Source organism: Aphelocoma coerulescens, chromosome 3 (assembly GCF_041296385.1).
Source record: "Aphelocoma coerulescens isolate FSJ_1873_10779 chromosome 3, UR_Acoe_1.0, whole genome shotgun sequence".
NCBI lineage: Eukaryota > Metazoa > Chordata > Aves > Passeriformes > Corvidae > Aphelocoma > Aphelocoma coerulescens.
Genome location: NC_091016.1, coordinates 121,511,736 through 121,523,640, shown reverse-complemented (window position 1 = coordinate 121,523,640; position 11,905 = coordinate 121,511,736). Strand labels below are relative to the sequence as shown.

Here is an 11,905-nt window from a genome sequence, read left to right as displayed (position 1 = left end):
TAGATGTGCTTTGAATTTACCACCTTGACACAGTCGCCGGGAGCCTGGGAAACTCGGGGTGAGCCCTTCCTCGTCTCATCGGGTCCCGTCTTAAAGGGAGCCCTCGATTTCCACAAGCGGGTGCTTCTGCTGAGTTACAAGAGGCTTTTCCCGGTGCATTTGTTTTTGTTTTGGTTTTTTTTGTTTGTTTGTTTGTTTTGTGGTTTGTTGTTTTTTTTTTTTTTTTTTTAATCCCCTTTTTACATAACTGTTGCACAGTCCTTTAACAACACAGAAACTTCCTGATCCCCCCTCTCCCTCCAAACAACCTCCCCCCAGACTCCGCTGGGAATGGCGAGGGCTGTTTTGGAAGGTTTCATGCAAAACATGTGCTCTACTAAAAATAATACCATTGGTGCGATTAAAACAAAAGCAAACTAAACAAACTAAAAAAGCGTGGCATGCAGCCTAGCTTTGGGGAATCAGCTCCAGTGCTATTCCCAGCCCACGGGCGTCCTTAACCCCACACCTGCACACAGCTGGATCAGAGGGACAGAGGATGAGACGTTTGGGGGTCCCCGCTCCCCGCCCTGCAAAGTCCCGGTAAAAATTAGGAAAGGGGAAGCAGGGGGACTCCCTTTGCTCTTTCTCGCAGCTCCGCTGCTCCCCCACCTTGTTTTCCCCCTGCTCGGACCCCGGGCGCTGCTGTCCCTGTCCCCCCCCCCCATCCACCCACCCGCCTCCTCCATCCCGGGCCCCACAAACTTGCTCCGGGCGTTTTTGCCATCACACCACGGAGAGAAAGTAGGTCACGGCTGAGTCCAAGCCTGGCTGAAGCCGAGGCAGCCGAGCCTCGAAAGCTTTCCCATAGAACACACTTTGGGGTCGTCGTTTGCAATGCTGTTTGGTTTTGGTTTTTTTATTATGATGAAGATGATGATTTATTTTGGACACCATGGGCGATCAGCTGAGCCGGCTCCTGTAGTCCAAGCTGGAAGGAGAGGGAGAAGGGAGGTAGTTTGGGAGATGGAGGTGGGGATGGATTTATTTTTTGCTATTCCCCCATCCCATCCGAGAGAAATATTAAGTTGCAAAAACCGATCCACCGCCTGTCAGGGCTCCTGCACCTCTCTGCCTGCCCTCTCCAACCACTGACCGCTCTCTCTAAAAACCAACAGATAAACCCCAACCCAGACGAGCCTTCAAACCGGGTATTTAACTGAAATAGTTCACCGCAGTAAAAGCGAGGTTTTAAACCGGTTTTCCACCCTCAGGGCTCCGTTCGAGCACACGTGTGTGTTTGTTTTCAGGGTGACTGTGCGGAGGGTTAAACTGACAGTCCTTTCCAGGAAAAAAAAAAAAAAAAAAAAAAAAAAAAAAAAAAAAAAAAAAAAAAAAAGAAAAAGAAAAACGGGGGAAAGGTGTTTTCTATAATACCAGTAAAAAGCAATTAATTAAAAAATCCTGAGGCCCTCATCTGGTCCTCCTCCTGCTTCCCCCAACCGCAGGGTAAACCCCGAGTCACACCGGAGTGGCTCCGGGTTCGCCCTGGGGATCCGGATCTCAGCTCTGCGGCGATTACAAACCTAAATAAAGCCGATTTGGGAACGAAGGTGAAGGGAAGGGGGAAGGGGGAGAAATAAGTTTTCATTTGAATATTTCCTCTTGCTAATTGCTGGTGCTGCAAGTGTTGACCCAAAGGTAGAAAATAAACCCGCATTGTGAACACGAACATCACTCCCGATCTCCATATAAGAGTATATATAAATACACATCTATTTACACACATCCAGGTAAGCATAAGCGAAATGTACAGTAACAGTAACACAGCAGTGGGAGGGGAAAAAAGTTTGCTGATGTTGCAGGTTTACATAAAATTTTCTTTTAACGGCTCATGCTTTAGAAAGAAAAAGATTTACTCCGAATTCAGCTGGTTAAAGCGAAATGAAACAAAAGCTCACGTTAACATGACATGAGGTTTATTACAGGTCTGCTTAGAATGAAGAGGTAAGAGTGGGAAAAAATATGGACACTTTTGAGTCAGACAGAAATAAAATACCAACATTTCTGAGAAGCAATATTTATTGTCTTTTTTTTTGCCTTTTTTTTTTTTTTTTTTATGTAGAGACATGTCCTGAATTTCCCCAAAGCCTAGATTGGGAAAATAAAGACTTCTTGGCGTTATAAGTAAATCCGTCTGCAGAATCGAAGCAGCACCAACATTCAAAAAAACTGAAGAGGAAAATACAACAAAACACAACAACCTCTTTTTTTTTTATTCTTATTCTTATTATTTATGTAAATCAGGTCATCACTGGACAAGAAACCAATTTCTACCCATTACCATAACAGCTTGTCTATAAAGAACAGAAAAGATTCAGATAGGATACTATCTAGTCAAGCGGGAATTTTTTTTTTTTTTGGTTTTATTTTTTCTTTCTTTTTTGTTAGTTTTTTTTATACTTTTCATTTTTAAATTCCCCCACCCATTCACAGAGGTATAGAGTCACAGATAAATAACCCAAAAACTACTTGCTCGCCATATTTACACATTCCCGTTAAATTAAGCATAAATAAATATATACAAACTCAATACTGAATGCCTCTCCGCATTTCTTCTCAGGAAGAGTCGATAAACTGATATTTCTCACTGCATGGTCAGATTTTTCAAGAAGAGGAGGTGAAAGGGATCGTTTGGGGCATAAAAGGAGAATTTTTTATTATTTTTTTCTTTCATCTTTCCCGTTTCTCATTCGCTTTTTCAGAGCTTTGCGTTTGTTTGGGTCCTTTTTTTTTTTTTTTTTTTTTTTTGCCTTTATTTCTCGCTGGCACACAGTGTTTCGTCTCTCTCGAAATGTTCAGGCGTTTGCCAGTGTGTTTGGGGATGTTTTCTTTTATTTTTTTCCCTTTGTATAAGAAAATATACTATTTGTAAAAAGCCTACGGTCTCTCTCACACAGGGAAGCCGGAGGGGAGGGGGAGGTTGTCTGGATTGATCTGGTAAATGCTTACGGCAGCTGAAACAAGCACCAAATTCTCCGAGAAATTTATTAAAACAGAGCCGGACAGGTCTGTGTGATAAACCGGTCAGAAAGAGAGGAGCAGGGGAAGGGAATAAGCCCTTTGGGCACAGCTAAAGGTCTTAAAACCATCCTTCCCCCATCCCTCCCAGCCCCAAATGCAAATCTGGGGATTTGGGGAGAGATTGGTCTGGGATGCAAAGGGACTTTAAACAGCTTCTCACAGAGAATTTCTATTAGGTGGGACAAGACACGACCCGATTTTAAAGAAACCATCGGGTTGTAAAAGGATTCCCATAAAATTGGCTTCTTGTTTCCATCACATCTTGTGTGAATAACAACCAGCAAAAAAAAAAAAAAGTCCGGGAGCATATGAAAATAAAGATCTTTCCAACGGCAAATAAAGAATTGTTATTAAAAAAAAAAAAGTGAGAGTAAGAATGAAATAAAATTTACAGCAACCCACCTGTTTGGTTTGAAAACAAACTTTTCACGGTCTCTCCTCAAACTTTTCCCTTGAGTTACAAAGCAAAGCTGTTAATCCTCCTGTTTATTGATTTATGATTCTGAGGAAACCAAATCTTTTAATAACTCAATTATCAGATAAACGTCTGAGGTGCCCCGCCAACATAAGTAGTCAGGCTGGGAAAGTGGAGGGGAGCAGGAAAATACCTTCCAGAATGAGGTTGAGTTTAGTTTGGGGGGAACCTCTGTACTCAGCACTGATAGGAGCCGCCAAGAAATGGACAACTCCCTCTGGGACCAACACTAGGCTAGGGGGAAGGACAGAGAGAGGTGCTCCTATCCTGTGTTTTCTGCCTGATTGTATTAAATCATAAACCTCGTGAACTTTTTCTCCACACTTTGGGGAGCAAGTGGGGGGAACTGCAATCATTGGGAACTTGGCTTTATTTTGCCTCAGCAATGCACAGCCTGGCATTTGCAGTCTGTCTCCTCCAGGCAGAAGGCACAAGGGACAGACTGAAACTCTTCCCTCCCCCTGCTCAAGGTTTAGGTCGTGATCCAGGTGACCAAACCTGTGCCTAGGGGGGACTTCAGCAGTAGCAGGATCAGGCCCTCACATGTGTGAGTAGGTCTTTCCACAAGAAGTTCTAAGGGTTCCCTTTCCCCATTAACACACAGCAGTGGTGGGATACTGTCCTCTGCATTTAAAAGGAGCACCGCCTACATTTCCCCCAAGACAAGGAAAGGCCATTCCCAACATGCCCCCAAAGCCTTCAGCTGGAAGCTCTGGGGTGGCAGGGAAGAGTTTCCCATGGCCCTGCACGTGCAGCTGGGGAGGCAGAAGACAGGGCTAATTCGGGGTCTCCCCACACCCAAAAGCCCCACTGAGCTGGATGATGCTGGAGGGCTGGACCCACAGGCTCCTCACAAAACCTATTTGCAGGGGGCAAACAAGGTGACATCCAACACTTGGTGCTCTGCTCCAATAACCAGGATATTCCTATCAGGCAGAGAAGGGAGCTGTGCTTTCAGGTGGGGCCATTTGTTCCTCCCCAGATCCCTTCTTTCCCTTTCCCGTGCATCACTGCTGGGCCATGCCCTACACTGGATCCTGGATTGTCCTTCCCCAGAGGCCTGATGAACATTAGGGTGGTTGGCAAGGGGTAAGATTTGGAGGACTGGGGGCTGCCTGGAGGTTGCTTTTCAATCAGGGGGTCCCCAGCCTGCTGGTGGGGGATCCATGATTTGACCACACCTCCTCTGGTGACATCCACAGGGATGTGACAATCCCTGCCATAACCAAATTCACTGGCAGGGACATGCCAGGGTCTGAGACTGCCTCCGACTCATCCCAACAGCCCATGGAGAAGGCTGTCTGCCTCAGTTTCCCCATTTTCTCACAGGAGAGCCCCCACAGCACTCTGCCCCAGAAGAACCAAAGGTACATGAGCAAGGAGCAGCTCGGGAGGCATCAGTGCTCCTTGGGGCTGGACGATCCCTGGATTTCTATTGCCACATGTGTGCAAATCACAAGTAGAGAACAAGAGCTGAGACCTGGCTGCAGGAAGATTTGAAAAGCAGAGCAGTCCCTCAGCTGTAACCATGCCTCAGAGAGCCAAGGGCACTAAGGGTGACAAGAGGATCGTTTGCTCTTTTGTTTTGAGAACATTTCATTGAGGGATGTTGGGAATATTGCTGAATTATTTCTCCCTCACTATCCACTTTGGAAGGTATCTCAAAATCAAAGCAAGGCTAAGGCTTCCCTCTCTCTCTCTCTTGTTTTGAGTTCAGGTGTTCCTGCTCGGGATGGTGGGAGTGAGTCCTGCAGCTTTCACAGGGATCCTAGGGGGAAGCCTGACCCCACTGGAATTTTGCCAGTGACTCCAGGAGATTTACCCACACCCAGTTCTGACATAAGCAAAAAGATGTGTTAGTGCACGAGCCCTACCCCACTGAGAAACTCATGCAATTACCCAACATGGCAGGATCCAAACAGAAATTCATATCCTTACACTTCAGCGTTATTTTACCAGAGAAGACAGAGAAATGTATGTAAAAAAAAAAGAGAGAGGAAAGAAATAAGACTTCCCATTCACCCGCACCACCCCAAATCATATGCATAAGACATCCTGTCAGACACCAAACCACCAAGAAAAACATTGGAGTTAAGAAGTTTTGCCCCCCTTACCACACTGGCTTGTTCTAAAGCAAGAGTCACATGACATTTAAAAAAAAAAAAAGCTTTCTGAGAGAAACAGATTTCCTCAGACTGAGCTCAGAAATCAGGATATTCCCTGGCAAACCCTCCCCACTCCCATCACAAGGAGCCAGCTCACATGGCAACTCTTTCCTCCCTGGGTACAAAACCCTAGTGCCAAGCAAGTGCAGCAACATTCAACACAGCTCTTATTTTCTTTTCAACAGTACACCTCGATTTCAACTTATATTTTTATCTCGTTCAAATTATTCCCTTTGAGCTTCTTTAAAGAAGTACACCTACAGAATTCGGTAACAACTGGCTTTGATTTGAAAAAAGCAAAAAAAGAAAAAAAAAAGTATCAGAATATCAGAATTGTGGATTTTTTTTCTCTGTACCTGATATATTGTGTAGGGATCTCTAGTCCTCTTTGAAGAAGCTCATAAGCCAAGCGGGCAAAGCTTTAGGAAACAGAAGAAAATAAAATAGTGCATACTCCTGAGAAAGAATTACATACTCATATCACTCATTTTTTGTTGTTGTTAACAGTTTTTTAAAAATGGGGGAAGATCTCTCTCACACACACTAGTCAAGGAAATTAAGGACTGAAACATTGGCATAGTTAGGAATATAAAACTCCCTAGAGAAAAAGAGGAGATCTCAGAAAATTAAAAAATCAGATAGCGCTGACATTTTACCAGACCTTATTTCCAAAATTTTGCAACCCATTATAGTCAAGGCATTTTACCATCAAAGACAAAATTACTAAATTACAAAGGTATGTTTGCATGCATTAATATGTGTGGCTATGCACACATATTTTCTATATATATATGTATATATCCACATATATACATATATATCCACAAACATACATAGGATACACGCGTCCCCCCAGGGAGTCGGGTGTGCACATACACAGATGCACACACAGAGGCACACACACACCCAGACACACCTGTAAACGCTGGCAATCTAAACAGAGAGTCTGTCTAGACCAGGAAAAAACACAAAATAGTTCTTAAAAAATAGACTTGGCTAATTCAACTGAGCCACGGCGACCCCGAACGTCCCTTCTGGTGGCACCTAAAGTTAAGGCGCTGCCGTGAACGCAGCAGGTGTTGATGGCTTGGTGAGGGCTCTGGGAGCTCTCCTCCTTTCCTAGTCTAGACAGAGCCAGGGTGGTGAGATGACGTGGGAAGAACTGAGGGGAATGAGGCCATGGAGTTGCTCAGAAAGGAACACTCTGGAAGATCATTTTAGCCTAGGTGGAGACAGGACGTTGTTCAAAACAAAACAAAACAAAAGAATAAAATAAAAAAAAATAATAGCAAGACAGACCGTGCAGCTCAAGAAATCAAAGCACTGACACCAAAAATGTTTCTCCAATTTCTTCCAATAAGTTATTCATTTCTTTCTTTTATTATTATTATTAATTATTATTATATTCCCCTCCCCCCCAATCATTATTTAAAAAATGTGAAAGAACAGAAGTGGGAAAAAAAAAAATCCTGGTGGTTGTCTTCACATGTTCCTGGCAAGAGACTCTGAACCACTGGTCTTGCGCCATTGTGCTCCTCTGATCTTAAATTATTGTCTTTCTTTTATTATTATTATTTTTATTTTATTATTATTATTATTTTGTCCTACCTAATAGAATTCTTCCAAAGCCAAATCCAGTACTTTTAAAGCTAAAATTAAGACCTTTTTTTTTTTTTAAAAGATTATCTCTCTCTTTTCTCCTTTTATTTATTTAACTGTTTTTTCTTTTCCTTTCTTTCATTCTAATTTTTTTCCTCTCTCTCTCTCTCTCTTTCTCTCTCTCTCTCTCTCATTTTCTGTGTTTCTCTTCCTTGTCTCCAGTTTTACTACCTGGTCCTTCGCCAGATGTGTGCCTGTTAGCAGTGTTGTTGTTCAAGAACATCTTGTCCATGCCTTTGAGAGCTTCAGTCAGGTAGTTTTGGAGGGCCGTGAGGGCAGCGCAGATAGCAGGGGCCCCAAAGCCGTGAGTGATGAGGCTGAAGTGAGTCAAGCAGCTCTGAATGCCCGGTTCCAAAATAGGGGTGGGCCGGCTGTTTCCAATGGGCGTCCTGTCCTGGGCCAAGAGATCTGTAAATTCTTTACAAAGTTGCCTGCACAGAAGAGAGAAAGGCAAAGAGAGGGAGAGAGGGAGAGAAGAGTGGTTAGGCTCATCCAACAATTATCTGTGGAAACCAAGGGGCAGGTTGAGGCCAAAAGTGGTCCCAAGACATGGGATGGGACCTCTCTGCCACCATCTTTTTCCCCAGCAGTTCTTGGGGACCAGGCGTGGTGAGCCAACATCTCCCTGCTCATAATGATGCTCTTCAGGGGATAGCAGCAGTTCTGGAGATTAAAATCTCTCCAGCAGTCACAAGGATGTTTCTGAATCACTGTGAAAGCTCAGCCCTGCTCAGTGGCTTCAGAAACAACCAGGCTGAAAGGCAGATAGATGTGCCCTGGATCTGCCAAGCACCCATCCTCCTGGAGGCCTGACCCCGGCTCAAAGCAGCTCCCACCAATGCTCTGCCTAAAGGAAAGCACAGCCATGCACTAAGAACTACTGGGTGTCACAGGGACCTGGTACAGGGAAGGGCTAAAACAGAGCTTCTCTGAGTCTGCTCAGGCTGGGCCGCCTTACTGAGAAAAATCAGGATTTTGGGACTCCAGGCTGGCTTATTCATGGCATGAGGAAAAAAGCGAGCATTTCCCATTTTATTCTGGGGGTGTGACAACCCAATTAACACATCAGAGCTGACACCTGGCTCTTGGTTGTTTGCCTGCACCTTTGAAAATCAGATTTGATTTTTCTAATGAATTCACACACAATCACTTTCTTTTGCATTACTCTGGTCTAAAAGGCATTCAAGTCAACAGGTGCCTGGGTAACATAGAAACCCTGGAGCCTGGTGCAGCTCCCACAGGAATAGTCTTTAAGGGTTCCCAAAGGAACCAGTTTTTTAAGACAGGTGCCTACCCTGGGAGTGGAGATAAAAAAGACCAGAATTAAAAAAAAAAAAAAAGGAAAAAAGAAACCTTTAAAAAAGACATTCAGCTCTCATCCTCTGAAATTCTCTGAAATTCCCAGTGGGTTAAAGGTTTCAGAGGGTGGGGAAAGATAAAGGTCTACTTCTATGTGTATTATCCATTAAGAAAGTGCAAGAGAGGAAACTTTGAATTTGGAGAACAAACAGTAATGAGTCCAACATTTTACATCTTCAAAGAGCAAAGCAGGGTCTGCGAGCAATTAAAGTTCTGGGACATTAATATCTTCTGACCCTGCGGAAAAGGGCAATCAAATTCCAATCACGTCTAAAAAACATCTGGACAAATTTGAGCAAATGATTTTTCAACCCTCCATATATTTCTTTAAATTACGCTGTCATCGGAGGCAAGCCACGTCCCAGAGCATGAAGTAAATGAGAGCTGTTTGGGCTGGGATTTTTCTTTCTTTTCTTTATTTTTTTCCCCCTTTTTTTTTCCTGACAGACGAAGGTGTGTGTACACTCAGCACCCACTGCCGAGTACCCGAGCAAACCATGAAGCACCCAGTGAGTAGTCTGGAAGGCACAGCCTGGTGTCAATCATACCATACAGAACACCCACCGAGGAAGTCCCAAGGGAGAGAGACGGGTTGGGGGGGCCAAATCGAGAACCATTAGCAGTGCATGGTGGTGGGCTTTTCTTTTTTTTCTTTTTTTTTTTTTTCCCTTTTTAAAAACATATATATTTTTTAAATTAAATCGTATGGGAAAGACATTGCAATTTGGTAGCAGACAGACAGGTGTGTGTGAGCAGTAGGAGGGACAGACAGACACGCTGTGGAAGGAAAATACAGGTTTTTTGGTCCACTTTCCACAAAAAATGTTTAACTGGGATTGGTTTGAAAGTGATGTTCTATAGCTAGGGGAGCATCGCCTACAACCTCTATAGGGGCAGGGTCTGCTGGCAGGAACCCCACTGCAGAGGGATGCAGAGCTCCTTGGGGCAATTCGAGCATCCTTCCTCCCCGCGGGGCTGTTGGAATTTAGAGCCTGGAAATTCCGTCTGCCTTCCAAGCGGGCTCAGAGGAAGAGTTTGAGGAGAAGGAGGGTTTTCTCCTGGAAGGGCAGAAGGGGGTTGGTTAACTTGGCACTCACTTTGTGGCAAGCAGCATGTTTTTCCTGGAGTGGAGGTCGCTGGGGTCCGTGTGCTGTCTGTTCAGGTACTCAGAAACAGCTTTGGCTGGGAACTCCGTTTCACAGATGTACCCAAAATCCCGAGCTAAATGAACGGCTTCACCTGGAGGGAACGAGACGGGGATTAACACCTCCGGGCACCGCCGGCCCCGGGCTGGGCTGGCTCCGACCCGCCGGGACACCGGGAGGAGCCCACCGCCCCCCTGGGAGACACCAGCTCCTTTGAGCAGCGTTTGGAAATCCGTTATCATCCCTTCCACCTCCGGGACAGGCTCCATAGCATCCCTTCCACCTTAGGGACAGGCTCCAGTTGTGTGTTTTCCCCCCACCAGCACTATTTTGGGGACAGAAGTCGATGGGACAGATTTTGAGCTGATGAGATTTGTCTTTGCTACACTGCACTCGTGTCGGTCTGTGCCCGTCAGCTGCTTGTGCAGAACGCAGGGAAGAGTTCACACACACCACACACACACACAAAACTTTACTGGGCCAAAGAAAAATGTGAGGGGAAACTGGTCAAAGCCTGAAAGACTAAAGACCCACTACAGACCCAAACTTCTCTTAAGAGCAGAGATATCGTTCCTCTTTCAATACCTCAGATCATTGCCCAAAATTTTACAGATGTGGATATATTGTTAATATTAGTGTTGATTCTTTGTGGGACGTTAGAGATACACTTTATCCACACACGGGGCACTTGCATCATTATCACAGTTATCGCCACATCTGTAAAATTATGGAGACAACTGCGTTAAGCCCGATGGCAATTTAACAATCTGCATTTTAACTGACCATCATGAAACAAGAACTCCCGTCTGCCGGGTGGAAAGATAACAACTAACGGCAACTTTTTATGTGAACAAAATCATTATTATTCTAACTCTAATTCTAATTCACTTTTCCTGCCTGCCTGGTTTCAGGTTTCTTGCCTACAGAGGTTTGTGTCATCCAACTCCTACTGATGTACTTCATGCCACAAGAAGAAGACAGTAGCTGCGGAAAGGAGGAAAAAAGGAGGGGGAAAAAAACCCCTCAGACTCTAGAGGGATTCCACCAGATTATAGCTCAACCCCTCTAGAATAAAGCGTTAAACCCTTTAAAGCATCGCCCGAGGGACGAGGGGGAAGGTTTCCAACACGCAGGTACGTCTAATAACCCCAGGACCACGTTATTTTTAACCATCAGGAGTTGCTTTCCAACGTCATCTCCTGCTTTCCAATGCTTCTCGCTAATCATCAAACCGGTTAATGGAGGCGAGAGCACCCGGCAGAGCCTGGAGGGGGGGTTCCCGAGCCGGGCAGGGTCTTCCCAGGCAGCGTTCGAGCAACGCGGGCCGGGACCGACCGGAGCGTTCCTGTTCCTGGCGATACAGGAGCAGTACAGGAGCAGCTACGCTAAAGCCTGGCTGCTGGCAGGAGGTAAAAATAGGGAGACAAAACTCCATCAGGTGCAGCTTCTTCCGAAAGGAGGGAGCTCTCTGGAGGCAAACTGTTGATTTGTAAGGGAATCAGGGGAGAGGAGGGGAATGTACACCTTACTGCGCACTTGACACAGATTTTAGCATCACTGCGCAACCCCAGCGGCTTTTGAACCTCTCGCCGGTTTCGAGGAGGGGCTGGTGCTGCTGAGCGCAGAGCGCACGGTGTTCCACACACACCGCGGGGGTGAAGCTGCACTAACAGGGCGCTCAAGGGCACTTGTGCCCCCCGGAATGCTTCACACCTCCTATAGCGAGACCCTATGCTGTAACCTACACTGAGCCTTGCACTCTCGGCATCACACACGTGCGTGTACCAGGGGGAGCTCCTGCCCCTCAGCCCCCGTCTTTTTGCGAGCCTTCCTTCACTCTGCAAGCGGCAAGGTCTTGTCGCTCACATGACTCAATCAAAAGAGTTGAAAAGTTAATATCTAGCACAAATATTTATGCTCGCTTTATACACAGAAGAGATAAGTGGATTATTTATACGCCTCTCAGTGTGTATGTGTAATGCAGATACATATAATTCATAATTGCATCCATACTATTCCAGTTAGGTTTTTTTTGGAGG

At 45.3% G+C, this 11,905-nt stretch overlaps 1 protein-coding gene across 4 annotated transcripts in view; it reads right to left on the bottom strand.

Annotated features, from left to right (window-relative positions):
* Positions 1-1,616: 1,616 nt before the first annotated feature.
* Positions 1,617-11,905, bottom strand: part of TFAP2B (transcription factor AP-2 beta) — a 32,699-nt gene continuing 22,410 nt past the window's right edge. For all 4 annotated transcript variants that reach the window (XM_069011793.1, XM_069011794.1, XM_069011796.1 and 1 more), the window contains 2 exons: positions 9,819-9,960; positions 1,617-7,793 (listed from right to left, as the gene is read on the bottom strand). In XM_069011793.1, coding sequence (XP_068867894.1) covers positions 7,493-7,793; positions 9,819-9,960 — 443 coding nt within the window. In that variant the 3' untranslated portion in view covers positions 1,617-7,492. The remainder of the gene's footprint in view (positions 7,794-9,818; positions 9,961-11,905) is intronic.